The sequence below is a fragment of the Chiloscyllium plagiosum genome, unplaced genomic scaffold (genome assembly GCF_037043375.1).
Source record: "Chiloscyllium plagiosum isolate Xiang-an unplaced genomic scaffold, Cpla_swu_hap1 HiC_scaffold_6, whole genome shotgun sequence".
NCBI classification, from domain to species: Eukaryota; Metazoa; Chordata; class Chondrichthyes; order Orectolobiformes; family Hemiscylliidae; genus Chiloscyllium; species Chiloscyllium plagiosum.
The window spans coordinates 90,924,072-90,943,450 of NW_028270144.1; the positions used below are offsets into that span (position 1 = coordinate 90,924,072).

At 38.9% G+C, this 19,379-nt stretch overlaps 1 protein-coding gene across 5 annotated transcripts in view; it reads right to left on the minus strand.

Moving 5' to 3' along the window:
- lnx2a (ligand of numb-protein X 2a) overlaps positions 1 to 19,379 on the minus strand; it is a 112,643-nt gene that overhangs the window by 76,334 nt on the left and 16,930 nt on the right. For 4 of the 5 annotated variants that reach the window (XM_043692006.2, XM_087988195.1, XM_043692005.2 and 1 more), the window contains one exon: positions 5,411 to 5,928. The exons of the other annotated variant lie outside the window; for it this stretch is intronic. In XM_043692006.2, coding sequence (XP_043547941.2) covers positions 5,411 to 5,817 — 407 coding nt within the window. In that variant the 5' untranslated portion in view covers positions 5,818 to 5,928. The remainder of the gene's footprint in view (positions 1 to 5,410; positions 5,929 to 19,379) is intronic. 5 annotated transcript variants of the gene reach the window in all.

Sequence of the window (19,379 nt, forward strand, 5' to 3'; positions counted from 1 at the left end):
AACTTTCCCCTTCGTAGAGGGGCCAATAATCAAGACACATAGATTTGAAGTAAGGGGCAGAGGTTTGGAGGGGATTTAAGGAAGAAATGTTTCACCCAGCGCATGGTGAATATTTGGAACTCTGTCTGAAAGGGCAGTATAAAGGTTACTAGCACAACATTCAAGGCTATAGCATTCAAGGCTACAGGTGGGCGGCACGGTGGCACAGGTGGGCGGCACGGTGGCACAGGTGGGCGGCACGGTGGCACAGGTGGGCGGCACGGTGGCACAGTGGTTAGCACTGCTGCCTCGCAGCGCCAGAGACCCGGGTTCAATTCCCGACTCAGGCGACTGACTGTGTGGAGTTTGCACGTTCTCCCCGTGTCTGCGTGGGTTTCCTCCGGGTGCTCCGGTTTCCTCCCACAGTCCAAAGATGTGCAGGTTAGGTGAATTGGCCATACTAAATTGCCCGTAGTGTTAGGTAAGGGGTAAATGTAGGGGTATGGGTGGGTTTCGCTTCGGCGGGTCGGTGTGGACTTGTTGGGCCGAAGGGCCTGTTTCCACACTGTAATCTAATCTAATCTAATCTAAAACCAAATGTTGGAAAATGGAACTACAGAAGAGCTTGGTGGCTTCAAATGACTATATTATAGCACTGACTACACCTTAATCGTGCTGAACTGAACTGGCTGTGAAATGCTAAATTCCTGAAGGCACTATATCAGTGTCAGTCTTGACTCTTAATATACTTCATTTACAATTTTGCAAAGTTTCTTTGTACTGAAGGATATTTTCTGCATAAGATATAATTAAATAGTGCCTAGAACAACAAATTTTAGTTTAACCAAATGTATCTATTGGGAGGACTTTTCAGAAGGCAATGTTTCCATTCCAAATATCTCTATCCCATTTTAGAGAGCCATTAGCCAATTGGATGGCTGATAGTTCTGTAGTCTCAGCAACACCAGGTTAGAGCCGTAACCATTGCTAACACTACATATAGCCAGTCCCTGAATAGCTGATAGATGTTTGGCTGAATCTAAGTCTGGACTATTGGCAGGGTCTAGCTGGAAGGCCCAGTGGAGAAGTGAATAGTCTAAGTGGCTGCATTTAAGGTGGTGAAGGCAGGAGTAGGAGAATTGTTAAACTTGGCAGGAGTGGGGAGCTTGTAATGAACTTGAGCTACTATGGGAGGGAGGAGTCTCCAGCTGGCATAGAGGACTTACAAAACGAAAAGGGCGCTGCGCCCAAATCCACCTGCAGTGCCCCAACATCCTGCCTGACTTCACATTGAGCAGCTAAAGCTACATTGCCAACACAGTTAGTGTGAGCCTCCCTCTACTTTCTGTACTATAGCCGCAGGAATAGGATAAGGACCTTAATGAGGCATTAAGTATTACTTTGGAGCCTCAATTAGTCAAGGGCAGATGGGCCAGCCAGTGCATCCACCAACATGGCTCAGCAAAATCACCCTGTCCGGAACCCCTGGTAGGTAATACAAATTAAGAGTATGATTCATAGAGCAGATATTGATCTCCTTAGAGCAGAGAACATTCAGAGATTTGATTCAAAATCACAAAGCATAAGCATTTTATATTGCTTAGTTCTGCACCAGCTAGACACAGCAATAGTCTTCAGAAGCCTTTTGCTTCTAAGAAGTCTCTCTCTTGAAACAGATTTATCACTGCAGTAAAATAACTGGAAATAAGGAAATCCTGCTTCTGGGATGCTTTTATTGTCATAGGAAATTCCCACATCATGAAGTAGGAAGTTCTTTAAAAATAATCATGACCATTTTCCTTGTTTTCATTCTATTGTGAATTTCTGGATTACTGGAATTTTGCAGAACTTTATTTGCAGATACATTCTATTTTGTTCAAAAAATGCAGAACCTGCCTGCAGTCAATGCGGGCAGTCAGTCCATATAATATTTGTAAATTCTATTTTGGAAATATAACCAGTCTGACTCAAGATTGGGATACAGACAGACCCTAATCTCATATCTCTAACACATTGTCTGAGCTGAGATGTCATCTTTTGTTATAAAACCATGATTTATCTTGAAAATGTGACTTAAACGAAGTTCTGGGATTTACATAGTAAAAAACTGAAACAGCAAATCCATTCTAAAAGATGAAAGATTTAACAATCTAGATTTGTCCAATGTATCACCGTATCACTGTAATCTTTTGCTATAAATTCTGCTTCTTATGGTCCCGCTTCACAACCGCCTGATGAAGAAGCAGCGCTTCGAAAGCTAGTGCTTCCAAATAAACCTGTTGGACTATAACCTGGTGCTGTGTGATATTTAACTTTGTCCACCCCAGTCCAACACCGGCTCCTCCAAATCATGAAAAAACTAAGACATCATTCCAGCAGAATATACTAGTTTGTCTTAATATGCTTTACTGTTTGAAAATCCACATGGTTCTACATTAAACATAAACATGCTGTAATATGAATTTTAATTATGACTTAGCAGTTTGCTTGGTTGATTTAAAAGGATTAGCTTATTTATACAATCATGATTTAATTTTTTTCATGTTACCAATTCAATACCATTAGTGCTATGCCAGGATTCATACAATAAACCAATAACATGATTAATTTCAGTATCAATATAAAGTATAAACCAAAACAATAGTTCTGTACAAACTCAGCCAATTAAAATCTTATAGTTTCAAATTGATGCTTAAAAATGTATTGATCAACATCACCAGACCTTGGACTAACATAATGACCGAGGTATATCTGGTAAGTACATCGCCCAGTGGAATCTTAAATAATTAGTAGCTTTAAATATTGTAAGTGATACGTTATGTAAATAGATAAATGCTGCAGTCCTGGTTCATGGCGAATAGACTACTGATTAAAGCGCTAGAGATTCCTTTAGATCAACTGTACCTCTAAAGACAACTCACCACTTCATTGTCATTTTTTCATAATTCCTAACAAGTACTATTTAGGTTTATTAGTATTTAGGTTTTATTAGCAACAATCATGTTGCACTGTAAGTATTCATAACCTGAAAAATACTAAATAGAAATAATTTTATAACAGACTCTATCTGTCTTTTCTCCTGTGCTCATTTCCAAGGGCTGAACCATGTTCTTTCATTGGATTGGTCTATGCTATAGCAAAAGTATTGCCGAAGTTGGCCATTGCCTTCTGCAGGATTCCACTGATACAACCTGCCATCAGGTATACCAGAAGGATCTTTACAGATTGAAAATCAACCTGCTTGGCTAAATTACGCACGCAACTTCTATGGGCAATAAGTCCTGTCAGAGGACTCAAACCTGGAGATTCTGAATTGAGATGTTACCACTGTGCCATAAGAACTCTTTCTAATAGAAAAATATGTTTGCAAATATGGTGAAAATATACCAATTTCAATTTTACACTACATACACCTTTATTCATTAACTGCAAATAGAAAAAAAACAGGACCTGGAATTCTAATGGGTTGAATTGCTTTTTGTTTTGCATTGTACAGAATTCTAGATCAGTGACATAAAGCATTTCTAACTTGATAACTTTTTGAATTGTTAACATATTATATTCAACCAAGTAAAAATTTTCACCAAAAAAGGAACAGCATGCTTAATGCTGTTAATAAAATTTCATTATACACAAAATTGATCTATATTTTCTTTTAGGGAGATTTAGCTATTTTAATTAACAGTTTGTAGGAAAATTAATCATGGATAATACTACTAAATTATACATTGGATTAAAATAACTGTTTAAAATTACATCCACGATACTGTTCTGTTGTTGCCACATGCCTAAAGCTATCAAAGAAAAATATCATGCATGCATTTAGTCATTCCTGTTGAAAGTCATGCCAGATTCCAATTTGATAAAGAAATCCTTTATGCCAGATGCCACTTTGATAAAGAGGTGACCTTCACCTATATATTACAACACGCTGGCACAGTAGTTAGCACCACTATCTCATAGCATCAGGGACTCGGGTTTGATTCCAACCTTGGGTGACTGTGTGCAGTTTGCACATTCTTCCTGGGTCTGCGTGGGTTTCTGCCAGGTAATCCAGTTTCCTCCCACAGTCCAAAGATGTGCAGGTTAGGTGGCTTAGCCATGGTAAATGTGGAGTTACAGCGATATGGTAGGCGGCTAGGTCTGGGTGGGATGCTCTTCAGAGGGAAAGTGTGAACCCAATGGGACAAATAGCCTCCTTCTGCACTGTAGGGATTCTATGATGAACCAGATATTAGTCTATTTGCAAATAAAAGTAAAAGAATAAAGGCCAGCTTCTGGCTCTTCTGCAACCTTGGTTTGCCTTGAGGCAATCAGTATCAGTGCTCCCAATCCACATATCTTCAACTTCACCCACTAGTGCAACCTTGCCCCAGTCTTGAGCTCTTTTGCTCCACCTCCCAACATAGTCCCAGCACTTCCCTTGTCCAACTCTGAACTGTGCACTTTTTCTATCCTTTAGTATGCTAGACAATCACCCCAACAGCACTCCCAATGCTTGTAATCTTCTTACACAACCACTCCCCAACAATACTCCAGAGATCTGTAATCTTCCTATCCAACCAGACCCCTACAGTACAATAAAAGTAAAAATAAAAAGAATTGCAGATGCTGGAAATCGGAAATAAAAACATCAAGTGCTGGAGAAACTCAGCAGGTCTGGCAGTGCATGTGGAGAAAAAAAATAGAGTTAACATTTCAAGTCCAGTGACCCTTTAGACCATAAATTTAGGATCAAAATGAGGCCATTTGATCTACTATGTATACTCAGCCATTCAATGAAATCATGAATGATTTGACAATCCTTAACTCTACTGCCTTATCCCCGTAACCCTGAATTCCCTTACTGATAAAAAAAATCTGTCCATCATACATCTGCTGCTGACTCACTGCATTTCACCAGAATTTTCAGTTTTTGCTCCCAACAGTACTCCCTAGGGCAGCAATCTCCTTATCCAACCCCCAATGCCAGGATTTCAAAGGCCTACAAATGATCCCATCCAAACTCTCAACCCAAACGTGCTCCTAAGATTTGCAATCTTCCTACCTAAACCAAACATTGATTTTTACACCCCCAATATTAATCCGATTTGTAATCCTCTCTCTCCAACCCTAATGAACCCTGATCATCCACTCCAAGGCCCACTTACAACTCCTCCAGACCGCACATGATTCAATTCAATTACTCCCTGGAAATTGGGGTACTAAACTGTGCGGACTCCTACATTTGCACCAACTACATTATGATGTGCTCAGAGGTCTAAAATCAAGGGCTCTTCAGACCTTTCCATTCTGGAGTAAGATGCTCAAAAGTCGGTACGCCTGAATTTCCAACTGATCATATTTGGAAGTTACAATAATGTACCTTTATCAACATTGATACAATGATAATATATGCAATTTTTAAAATCACTCTTCATACATTGCTTACCTGTGTTTAAGATGCGCCTCCAAATCACAGCGTTGCATCACTTCTTGACAGTTACTTTCAAAAGGGCAAGCCACCAACAGTTTGTCTAAAAGTTTGTGAACAAGAATGCTGGACCTTTTGCACAGTTTAAAATGAAGACTTATACGGTCCAATGGGCAGAAGTTCTTCTCTCGCAAGAAATTACGGAGGCACTTGTAGCAAAATGTATGTCCACAGGGAGTATCCAGTGGTTCCAGTAGAGGCTGCAAACAAATGTGACAAACGAGGTCATCATCCATTTCATGCTGGTAATTGTACAGATGGTTCTCTCTTGTCCAGTGCTGTTGGCCACATTCAAAGCATAATGGATTTAAAGGAAACTCCTGTTCCTCTGGATTAGCATCATCATTAGTAGTACTCATGATCATTCACTTTGGCACGGTTGCTCTCAATCAGTTACTCATCTACAGTCATTAGTCCATAGTCAGATATTCAAATGCAAACTATCCTGGTCCCAGCAATTTCAGATTCTCATTGTTCTGTGAAAAATAAAATCAAAAAACTTCATCTTCTATCAAAGCAAAAGCATTTTGTTTAATTGTTTACCATTCATCATTAACTGAGGAAGACAAGGTTTAACAGGATCAAAGAATACATTGACGAAAGACAGTTCAATCGTTCCATATAAAAACAGAACAAGTAATTTTACTTCAAATCTCCTGGAGATAAAAAGAAACTTAGCTCTAAAAAAAGTTATGCTTTTATGAGTAATTGTTCCCTTCATTAAAACCCAAAAGCCTAAAGCTGTCATGTATAATCTCACAAAACTTAATTAAATTTGAGTAAAATTTTCAACTTGCTGCCTTGACAAAAAACTGACATGCTGACCAGCTGTTACTTCTGAGCTGGGAGACCCGGGTTCAAGTCCTACTTGCTGCAGAAATGTGTAATATCATCCCCAAACAGATTGATTAGAAAATATAAAATTAGGTGCACATATGACCTTAAGAGGCTTATGGTCAGAGTAGCCCACTCAAAGACAATGATGTCTGAAAATGCCCTTTCTCGACACTACTTCATCTCCTTCACCATCCCCACTTTCCATCCATCCTGTGTTAAGAAAATTATCGTTACATCCTTCTTCTCTGCTCAGACTTGAAACAGCTTCTTGAAGGAAAATTAGTGACAAATCTTTGGGAGACATTCAAATTGAGATTATACAGCAGAGTGCAGACTTGTTTGCACAAAGAAAAAAGGATGGTACTGCCAAATCTGGAGTCCCATGGTTATCCAGAAGCATACAGGGTAAGCAGAAAATAGAGATTATACCAATCTTGAAAAGGGAGTTTAGAGGAATATGGAAAGTATAGGTGTGAAGTGAAAAAGGAAATTAGAAAGCAAATAGTTTCCAAAAAAGTAAAAGAAAAACCAGTATATGAAGTGCAAAAGATGACTAAGGCAAGAATAAGACCTATCAGAGGTATATTTGATAAGTTGTGTGTGAATGCAGACATTTGGGTATGTTCAAAATGAGAGTATTGTCTACGTTTTCACAAAGAAGGATGAAGAAGACATCATAATTAAAGAGGACAGTGAAATAATTGATAAGATATGCATAATGCCAAGTACTCAAGTGACTGACCTCCTTTTGAAGGTGAATGAATCACCCAGGGCCAAATATATTGTATCCTAGGCTGTTCAAGAAACCAGGGAGGAAAAGGTAGATGTTTTGTGGATAAATTTTGCTAGCCTCACTAGATACAGGTGAGGACAGGAAATCTGTGAATACTGTACCGTTAGACAAAAAGCATGCAAGGATAGTCCAAATAATTATAGGTCAGTCTGACTCAGCAGGGGACAAATGACTAGAATCCATACTGAAACAGAGACTTAACTGTTACTTAAGAAGGTACAGGTTAATCAGACACAGTCAGCATGACTTTCTCAAAGAAGGTCATGTCATAGTAACTTAATTGAATTTTTTGAGAAAGGAACAAGGATGGATTGATGAGGTTGGGCAGTGGATGTGGTCAACATGAATTTGACAAGGTCTCAAGTGGGCATGGGCAGAAAAGTTACTGGGTACTGGGGAATGTGGCAAACTGGAGCAGTAATTTGTTCTATGACAGGAAACAAAGAATGGCCGTTGATGGACATTTTTGCAAATGAAAAGCTGTTTCTGGTAATATCACAAGGCTCAGAGTTGCAAGCATTGCTGTCTGTGGTACTTATCAATGATTTAGACTAAATGTGAGAAGCATGATTGGGAAATTGGCAGATTACACAAAAAAATTGGCCAGATAGTTAAAGTGAAGGGGAAGGTTTCACAAAATTAAAAATCACAACACCAGGTTATAGACCAACAGGTTTAATTGGAAGCACTAGCTTTCGAAGTGCTGCTCCTTCATCAGTGGTTGTGGAGTATACAATTGTAAGACACAGCATTTATAGCAAAAGTTTACAGTGTGATGTAAGTGAAATTATACATTGAAAAATACCTTGATTGTTTATTAAGTCTCTCATCTGTTAGAATGACCATGTTAGTTTCACTTCTTTCATATGTAAATCACAAAATTTATTTTAAAAGTTACATTCTCAGGAAGGCTTCAGACTGATATCCATGATTTGGTTGATTTGGGGGAAAATAGCAAACGGAATTCAGTCCAAAGAAGTGTGAAGTCGTTATTTTTCACAGAGCAAACAAAGCAAGGGATTACACAACAAATTGAAGGATATCAGTGGAATAGGACAAGTGAGAGACCTTGGTCTGCACGCCCACAAGTCCCTGAAGATGGCAGTGCAATTTTAAAAGGAGGCAAAGAAGATGTATGGGATGCTTCCACTGTAGATGTCAGCCAGGGCCAAGACCATGGCACAGTGATATCCAGTTGTTCAGGTGATGGAGGAAGAAGTGTGCAATAATAGAAGGGAATTTAATCGTGAGGGGAGCAAACAGGTGCTTCTGCAGCCATAGAATACACCTCAGGTTGATATGTTACCTCCTGGGTATCAGCGTGAAGAATGTACTGTAACGCCTGCATGTCTTTCCAAAAGTTCTTTGGGGGGGCTGGGGGAGGGGTGTACAGCCAAAACTCATGGTCCATGAGTTTTGACAAAGGAAGAAAGCAATGACAAAGCAATGACAAAGGAAGAAAGAAAAATTAGGTCTTGCAAGCAAAGTTTAGGGAATTAGGTCGGAAATTTAAACCTAGGATGTCAATAATAATAATAATCTCTAAGTTACTCCCAGTGCCATGCAGTGCTGAGTATAAATAATAGAAGGATAGAGCAGATGAATGAGAGGCTGGAGAGATAGTGCAGGAGGGAGAGATTTAGATTCCTGAAGCATTGGGACCATTTCTAGGGATATGGGACCTGTCCATATTAAATAGATGGTCTGAAACTCACTTCCTGATAGGTAGTTGAGCCCAAAACTCTTGTAACATTCAATCAGTGTTTAGATATTCACTTGCTTTGCCATAGCCTTCAAGTATGTATGTTAGCTCACTGAGCTGGAAGACTTGTTTTCAGATGTTTCCTCACCACACTAGGTAACATCAGTGAGAATCTCCGGTGAAGTGCTGAAGTATGCCAGCGCTTCGCCAGAGACTCTCACTGATGATGCTACCTAGTATGGGTACAAAACGTCTGAAAACAATCTTGGAGTTCAGCGAGCTAACTTACATACTTATCATCAACCTGAGCTACAAATCTTCTCAAAAATCGATAGCCTTCAAGGATATAGCCATAAGACGAAAAATGAAATTAGTATAATCTGATCACTACTGACTGGTGCAGGCACAAAGAATAGCATTCTGTGCTGTAAATGACTTATGAGACCCCCTTCATTGGGCAAGGTATTGAATACATGAATACATACAAGGGTGTCACTAGCTTGGTTACACCTGGAGTTTTGTGTACATTTCTGGATATCATTACAGAAGTACATAATTGCTCTAGAGAGTACAGAAGTGATTTACAAGAGTAATGCCAGGACTTGAAAATTTCAGGTATGATGAAATACTGAAAAGGCTAAAGATTGTTTTCCTTAGACCAGAGAAAATTTGGAAGTGAACTAATTCAAGTTTATAAAATAATGAGATACATACATAGAATAAACAAGGCAGATTTGTTTCCTCTAGTGGGGAGATCAGTTATATGGTACAGATCTAATGTGATTGTTCAAAAAATTAGAAGGGACAAGAGGGGGAAAATACCTTTCAGCCAGAGGTTGAAGAGTCTCTAATTTTTGGACTAATTTGTTGGCTTGAGGTGGAAACCATCAAGTCCATTTAAAAGGAACCCGAAGTGCTGTTACTTGAAAGGCCATAGACCAACTTCTGAAAATTGGGATTAGAACAGGCACTTTATTTAGCTGGCAGAGACACGATGAGCTGAATGACCACTTCCTGTGCTGTAACTTTTCTATAGTTGTAACAAGTCTTCAACAACATCAAATGGTAATCAATACCTCCCAAGCCTCCTTCTCTGGATAATTTAAGCTTCTTTTGCATTACAAAAAGGAATAGCTTACACACATTTGTGCGTTTCTCAATGATAACTTGTGTGAATGAGAAACTTCTAGTCAAAGCAGTTGATTTACTTCCTGGGCAGCCTGATAGTTTGATAAAGCAAGCCTCATACAATACAGTGAGCTTACAATTAAATTGATGTAGTCAATTAAAGTGATCTTGCATGCAACTAAAATATAGAACATAGAACAGTGCAGCACAGTACAGGCCCTTCGGCCTCAATGCTGTGCCAAACTTTTATCCTACTCCAAGATCAAACTAACCTACATATCCTTCACAGTACTATTATCTACCAAGTGCCTATCCAAGAGTCACTTAAATATACCTACTACCACCACTGGCAGTGCATTCTATGCACCCACCTTTCCCTTGTAAAGAAACAACCTTTGACATCTCCACTAAACCTTCCTCCAATCACCTTAAAATTATGCCCCCTCATGATAGCCATTTCTGCCCTGGGAAAATGTCTCTGACTATTCACTCTACTATGCCTATTATCTTATACACCTCTATCAAGTAACCTTTCATCCTTCTTCGCTCCAATGACAAAAACCCTAGCTCCCTCAACCTTTCTTCAGAAGACATGCCCTCCAGTCCAGGCAATATCCTGGTAAATCTTCTTTGCACCCTTTCTATATAGTGAAGCGTTTTTAAATGAGTAAAATTCTAGGTTGATTTTAATGGCAAATATTGGTCAAAAAGTGATGAATCAGAACCACATCCGCCCTACGGCAATGTTTTTCTGTGGTGACATTGACAAGGTGACAATGGGACGAAAACCCTTTACTTGAGGAAATCCACACACCAAATCTCCCAGCCAATGTGGACTGGTCAGTTCTTGCCATCCCAGCAGCACTACAAACAGACTCATGGGAAAGACAGACAAAGATCCTGGACCAAAGTGAGTCAGCAATATTGGGGAGTGTTATGGACCAGACCCATAACGTTTTAAGTTAACCCAGACTCTAACTTTCATTTTTTTTCGGAAGATGTATAGTGGATATTCCAGGAGTGATGCAGTCAATCAAACTATCAGCTTTAAACAAAACAGAATTTATTTAAACATCATCAGATGAAACACAAACAAAAGAAAACAGTATTTAGAATAACTTATTTGATAACCCAATCGATTCTATCACAACTTAACAAAAGCTGTTCTAATTCCTTGACAAAAGGTAAATTCAAACACAGGTTCTTAAAGGCAGGAGAGATTTCACAGAGGAAGTTCAGGCAAGACCTCTGTTGAAGCATGCAATCACTTTTCACTGTAGCTGCTTCTCTAGGTCCCCAGCAAGTTATTGACTGCTTGTGAAAACAGACCAAACTAGAAATAAAAACCTGAACTGGAAAACTGTCCACTTCCCTTTCATTGTACAACTGTTTTTTTAAAAAAATCTAAAGGCCTCCTCTGATTGTTGACTTCAGCAGTGTCTGTTAGCCATTTCAGCACCACTGACTTGACTACCCCTCTTGAAGAAAACCGAGGACAACATAACTTTCTAAACGAGCAGCATTGTCACAGGAGGAACAGATTGGACCTATTAGGGAGGGGGAACTGCATGTGAGGGAGATGGAGTTTGCAATATAGATGGGGAGAAAGGAAGTGAAGTACTATGTTTTGGGTGGGTTAAAAATGCGTGAAGGCTGGCCCTCAAAGAAAGTCCTCCTTTCTTTCCCACCATTTTTAAAACATCATCTGGAGGAAAGCAAAATGGGCCATCCATTAATGCCTGCCTGCCCAGGGCAATGTTATTATGCCAGCATTACGTTGAGGTTAAACTAACTTTTGAAAATGGCAATTGATCTTTAATTATTTGTTTACTTATACTAGGTAACTGTGCCTGGCCAGTCACATGCTAGCTGGGAATTGGCTTTGTATCTTAATGCACAAAACATTCAGAATAAGATACATGAACTGACAATGTAAATCAAGACAAATGGACATGATCCCATATAGCTATTACGGAAACATAGTTATGAGGAGATCAATACTGGGAACTTAATATTCAGAGGTATTTGACCTTTCGGAAAGACAGGAGAGGTAAAAAAAAAAGGTAGACAGTAGCACTGTTGATATGAATCAAAATGAAGATACTTGGGAGAAATTATCTAGGTTTAGATGATGTAGAGTCCATTTGGGCAGAGGTAAAAAAACAGCAAGGGTAAGAAGGCATTGGTAGGAGTACAGACCCTAAAACGGTAACCACTTTGTAGGAAAGAATATACACTAAATAATAAGAGCATAATAATAAAAAGAATAGAGTAATAATTATGGGTGACTCGAATGTTCACATTGATTGGGTTAATTAAATTGGAAAGGGTAGTTATGGCAATAAATTCATCAGGGATATTTTCCTGGAGCAACATGTCATGGATCCAATCAGGGTGCAGGCTATCTTGGATACGGTAATGGATGATGAGGCAGGTTTAATAAATGCCTCATAGTAAAAGATCCTGGGAAGTAGTGATCACAACATAATGAATTTAATATTCAGTTTGAGAATGAGAAACTTAGGTCAGAAACAACCGTGTTTAACTTAAATGAAAGGAATTACAATGAAATAAGGTTAGAGTTGCTAATGTGAGCCGAGCAGACAGATGATCAAGAGTGACTGTAAGAAAGCCATGGCAAACAATTAAGGATGTAATTCATGATTCTCAGCAAAACCACATCCCAGTCAGAAGGAAAGATTCTCAGAGAGGGATATACGAACCATGGCTAACCAAGGAAGTTCAGGAGAGTATTAAGTTGGAAGAAAATGCATGTAAGGATGCAAAATTCAGTGAAAGCCGCAAAGACTGGGATAAATTTAGGACCCAGCAAAAGATAAAAAGATAATAAAGACAGAGAAAATAAACTACAAGGGCAAACTAACAAGGAATATAAAAACTGCTAAGAAGAACTTTTCTAAATATATAATGAGGAAGAAAAAAGTCAAAGTAAATAGAGGTCACTTAGAAAATGTAGCCAAATCTGTAAAGAACTCAAAAATAGATTGAAAAGCATGTTGCAAGAAGGATACAAAAGGTTTACAAAGAGATATTAATAGGTTAAGTAAGTGGGCAAAAATTTTGCAAATGGAGCATATGCAGGAAAATATTAAGTTATTCATTTTGGAAGGGAGAATAAAATTATTTAAATGGAGAAAACTGCAGAAAGCTGCAACACGAAGGATGGGTGAGTTGTGGGGGCGGGGAACCCAGAAAGCCAGAACACAGGTGCAGCAGGTAATCCCAGGGCTAATGGAATGTTGGCCTTATTTCAAGGGGATTGGAATATAAGAATAGGGAAGTCTTACTGCAACTATACAATGTGCCGATGAGACCACATCTGATGTATCGTGCACAGGTTTAGTTCCCTTAATTAAAGAAAGACATTATTTCATTGCAGGCAGTTCAGAGAAAGTTCACTAGGTATGGAGGGATTGTCTGATGAGCAAGGTTAAACAAGTTGAGGGTCTACTCATGGAATTTAGAAGAATGAGAGATGATCTCATTGAAACATACAGAATTCTTTAGGGGCTTGACACAGTAAATGCTGAATGTTTCCTTTCATAGGTGAGTCTACGACCAGAGGGCACAACCTCAGAATTAAAGGGCGAAAATTTAAGACTGAGGTGAGGAAGAATTTCTTCTCTCACAGGGTTGAGGTTTTGCAATTCCTTGCCACACAAAGCTGTGGGGCAGAGGTCTTGTGCATGTTTAAGGCTGAGAAAGATAGATTGTACGGGATCAGTATGAGAATTAAAGGTTGAGGGCAGGAAGGTGGACATGAAAATTGCCAGATTAGCCATGATCCTATTGAACAGCGGAGTGTACTCCAATTCCTATTTCATGTGGACAGGTAAAATCCAGCTCACTTCAATCATTGGAGACATGAACCAGAATCTGGATATAAATAGCAAGACGGCATTGATCATGGCCTTTTTTATGATAATACTCGTCATTTTTAAAATAAAGTTCCCAAACATGTTTTGCAAAAGTTAATAAAAACTTTAGAACTATGGCAAAAATAACCACCAGTAAAAGTAGTAGCCTGGATTTAACAATGATGAAACCAGTGTTCACTATCATTAGTCACTAAAACTGACAGCAATAGGATGTATAACACAAATAACCAAAATACCATTGCTAATATTCCTCTGAAAGTGCTGACATTTCTCAAAAATACAATCTCTAAGTAGTGAATCAATGAACATCCATTCTTATTTTGTTAGTCTCACTGTCAACGTATTTTTGAAGCATTAGTACAATAAATACCAAATTGTCCTCAGAAGTTAAATGTTATATTTATGGAATGTCAGATTTCTTCAATGTTAAGAGTTTAAAGGGGTCCTAGGCAATAAAAATGTTACATTGTAGGAGCTTCTCAAGCTGCCAAAGTTTATTTGCTTGATAATTATCCTTAAAGGCACAGTAAAGGAAAGAAAACACGCATGTGCCAGATACCACAACACCTCAATTATCCATTTCTCTAAATTTATGGCTCAATAAGACTAATGGACTAAACTAACCATCTTCAATGGTTGCATCAATGATCTTCCTTCCATCTTAACGTCAGAAGTGAGATCAGTCATTCACTGATGATTAATTACATAATGTTGCAAATGTTGCTGAACTACTCAGATACTGAAGTATCATGTCCAATTGCAGCAAAACCGGGACAATATGAAGGCTTGTGCTGATAGGTGACAAGTAACATCAAAGCATCTCTGCTTGACATTTAATGGCATGAAATGTTCCCTATAAACACCAATGTTCTGTGCATAGTTATCAGTGTTGGCCTGCTGATTGCAGCATTGACTTTGGCTCCAGACATTGCTGTTGTGCACAGGGTCAGAGGTCTGTGCCAGTCAGAACATTAGTGGGAATGCTGATTGCATTATCATTCCCGAATCTCTGCTATCAACATCCTACGGAATGTCATTGACTGGATTGCCTGCCACACTGAACTAGCCATATAAATACTGTGGCTACAACAGCAAGTCAGAGGTTAGAAAATCTATGCCGAGTCACTCACTTCTTACTCTTCAAAGCCTGAACACTACCTATAACGCACTATCCACCATCTTCACCAATCACTCCCTTGACTACTGATGCACAGCAGCAGCAGCTAAAGTATATAACACCTACAATATGCATTGCAGTAACTCACTGAGGCCACTGACAGCACCTTTTAATCCCACAGTCTCTACCGCATAGAAGGACGAAGTACACAAATGAAGTTTCCTTCCATAGTCCTGACTTGGAACTATGACACCACTCCTTCACTATTGTTGGGTCAAATTTCTGGAATTCTTTTCCCAACTGCATTGTAGCTGTACATCAACCACCATTAATAGCAGAGGTTCAAGTGCAGGCAGCTCACCAAAATTCATCTAAATTCCTACTAATCCATTCATTATTACGTTTAAATCTATGACACGAGATTATTGGCCTCTTTGCGAACAAGAACAGATTGGGTTGGTCAAAACTATTAATTGCCATTTGATTGACCATTTACATCACTCAAGCTCTGATATTCCTTTATATTCTTTCCATGATATGCAATTTCAGCATTGTAATTATATCTGTGAGTGTTGATTAAGGTTTTTCCATTTTAAAAGCTGCTGATACATTTAATGCTAGCTAAAGGATACAGAGAAAACATTCTTGAGCCTTAAGCTATTTACTGACATTAATAAACTTTATCGCTGAAGTTTAGTTACTTAAATCCCTAATTTGAATTAAAAACCTGGCAAGTCTTTCCATTGTAACTATACTGCTGCTATTATTATGTATACAATTTTTATTTTCTCAAAAAACAGTACACTGTTGGTTGATACATACTCAGCTGTTGTGCCACCCACAGCAGTGTACTTGTTTTCAAGTGATGAATCGTGATTTATACCTCCTACATTGTGTGACTCATATTGCTGTGCAATGGCACTATAATATGCAAGTGATACATGTACAGGCTGATCAGAAGGCAGAAGAGATAATTGGAGAAAAAATCCCTTGCAAGTCATTTATTCTAAATCAAACACAAGTCAGTTTAAAAAGTGATGCATCACTGTCAACTTTAAAAAACATGCATTAAGACTATCTACAGGCAAGAATTACAATGCCCTTCTGTTGTCAAGAATGTAAAATACAAGCTTGTTCTAAAGTCAGGTTTTGACTTTCAAAATAATCTTCTAAGTAAAATTATATTATTGCCAAGTCTGCAGAATATGGTACCGCCATATGTTTTGCAACCTCTTTTTTGATTTAAAACTTCTAAAAATAAAAAAGATGAAAATAATATTTAAACACAACTATTCTTGGCTGAAAATCCAGTACGCTTTTGGCAAATACCTCCTATTTCTCTAGGAGACATGCAAATTAGTCCAGAATGTGCAAATATTTCCTAGATTCCACAGGACCTGATACAAGGCACCTACTTTTTCAGTGGTGTAATGGGAGCTGGGCTTGAGTACTCCCAATACTAGGCCTTTTTGGCACCATTGCCTCACTAGGAATCCAGGCTATCATTGGATCAGACTTCTCTAATGGCCTTGATCCAAGCCAACTTAACGGTAGCACAATTTGTTTAAAAATTTGAAATAATTTTCCGTAAAGGACATCATTGCTGCAGACAGAATTCTTCTTACATAGTTTGCAGTCTTCCTGTGCCATTAAAGAGACAGACAGCTGACATTGCTATGAGAGTGAACTGGCCTCCACTTAACCGTGTTAACTTGAAATGCATTGGCAGTAATGTTCCAGGATGGATGTGAGCCGTCACTTACACTGGAATGCATTCTTCCTGACTTTAGGCTGCAACCACTTCGGTTATTAAATGCTAAATGCAAAGCATATGGATTATTTTCATTTACAGCTTACTCAGAACTAAAACAATTATTTGTTTTATAAAACTCTTATTGCATTTGTCAAATTTCCTAAATTTATTCAAATCAAATTATTGGAAATTGTGTGTCCAGTTAAAAACATCACATTTGAAATCACTAAGCGTCTGTATGACAAAAGGTTTAATGGATTCAATAATTACTAACTTCTTGTGAGTAAATATCTAATTTACTCATCAGCTCTGATGAAGAGTCTTTAATACTTGAAACGTTAGCTTACTCTCTCTCCACAGATGCTGACAGTTGGGATAAGGGAGGCATTTTCAGTATGACAACCTGGAATGCTACAGAGATCAATGCTGGGACCACAATTAATTACAATATATTTGAATGACTTGGATGGAAGAAGTGAATGACTCACGTGAGGCCACACAGAAACAAAAAAGATGACTAAGGTTCAATCCGGAAGCATGGCCTCTAAGAGGAAAGCAGCAGCTGTAGCCAGATCACTGGCACCATGACTGCCACTGTTGTACAGCAGGGAGGGTTGAAGTTTAGGCAAGCAGTCGTGATAGGGGTCTAGATAATCAGGAGCAAATAGGCATTTCTATGATCACAAATGAGACTCCAGGATGGTGTATTGCCTCCCTGTCATCAGGATCAAGGATGTCTGAGAGCGCACAAGGATTTCTGATGGGGTAATGGTGAGCAGCCAGACCTTGTGGTCCATATTGGTACTAATGACAAAAAGCAGAATGTAAAGGAAGTTCAGGGAGTTAGGTAGGAAGTTGAAAAACCTCTAGGAATGTAATCTTGGGATGCCCTGTGCCACTTGCTAGTGAAGTTAGGAATAGGAAGAGGGTACAGTTAAATACATGGCTAAAGAGCTGGTGAAGGAGAGCTTCAGGAATGCGGATTATTAAGGCACCTTCCAGGGCAGGTGGGATCTGTACAAGAAGGACAAATTGCACCTAAAACTTGACAGGCACCAATATCCTGGCAGGAAAGTTTGCTAGTGCCGCTCATGAGAGTTTAAATTAGTGTGGTGGGGGTCAGGAACCAGAGCAGTATGTCAGAAGAGGAGTCAGAGGCTAATGTCAGTAAGACTAAGAGGAAGAACACAAAGGGAGGGGTTACCAAACACAGAAGGATTGGTGGTCTGAGGTGTATTTGTTTTAATGTCAAGCATATGACAGATGGATTTAGAGCTTGGATTAATACAGGTACACAATCGCTTATCCAAAATCCTTGGAACCAGTTGTTTTTTGGATTTCAGAATAAATGACATTTTCACAGTGAAATTTTAAAAACTCTTACTGAACAGCAGACCCACGTGTGATCCAATTGCGCTGAAACACAATTGTTGCCTGCCAGTGCTGGGCCACACCACATTACACCTGAGTGATGTGGGTCGAGTGGGTGTGGAGTTGGTTCACTTGTTCGCATGCCAAGCAACCTTGTTATACAGAAAAATACTTCACGAATAAAACATCGGATTTCAGAACTTTTGATTTCAGATTTTGTACTTGTACATCTAACTATGATTTTGTTCCTATTACAGAGATTTGGGTTGAGAGACCCGGGAGAAGGACAAGATTGGCCGCTTAACATTTCTGGGATTTAGATGTTTCAGGCGAGAGAGAGAGGGATGTAAAAAATAGAGATAAAGGAGAATATCACAACTGTACTTAGGGAGGATACCTTAGAAGGCTCATTCAATGAGGCCATATGGGTCGAGTTCAGGAATAGGAAAGGTGCACACTAATGGGATTGGTACTACAGACCTCCCAACAACCAGATGTGTGGACAGATTATGGAAAAATGTAAAAACAGAGTTTCTGGTGGTGGGTGATTTTAACTTACTCTATATTGACTGGTACTTACAGCCGGGGCATGGATGGGGGATAATTTGTTCAGTGTGTCTAGGACAATTTTTTTTCAAACAATACATAAATAGTCTAACTAGGAAAGGGGCCATACTGGATCATACTTGTGTTTGTCATTTATATAAATGATTCAGATGAGTATATAGGAGGCATAGTTAGTAAGTTTGCAGATGACACCAAAATTGGTAGCATTTTGGACCGTAAAGGTTTTCTAAGATCAATTGGGTCAATGGCGCTCAGGAGGGGCACAGAGTTTAATTTGGAGAAATGTGAGGTATTGCATTTTGGTAAAACAAACAAGGACAGGACATATACAATTAATGGTAGGGCCCTGGGTAGTGTTGTAGAACAGAGAAGCCTTGGAGTTCGGTTACATAATTCTTTGAAATTTGCGTCGCATGTAGACAGCGTGGTTAAGAAGGTGCTTAGCACACTTGCCTTCACTGCTCAGACTTCGGAGTATTGGAATTGGAACATTACGTTGAGGTTGTGCAGGATGTTGGAGAGGTCTCTTCTGGCACTATGAGCAGTTCTGGTCGCCTTGCTATTTAAAAAATCTTACTAAACTGGAGAGGGTTCAGAAAAGATTTACTAGGATTTTGCCAGGAATGGAGGGTTTGAGATACAAAAATACACTGGAAAGACTGGGACATATTTCGCTGAAGTGTAGGATGTTGAAGTGCTACCTTTTTGAGATTTATAAAATCACAAGGGGCATAAATAAAGTGAATGACAAGGGATTTTT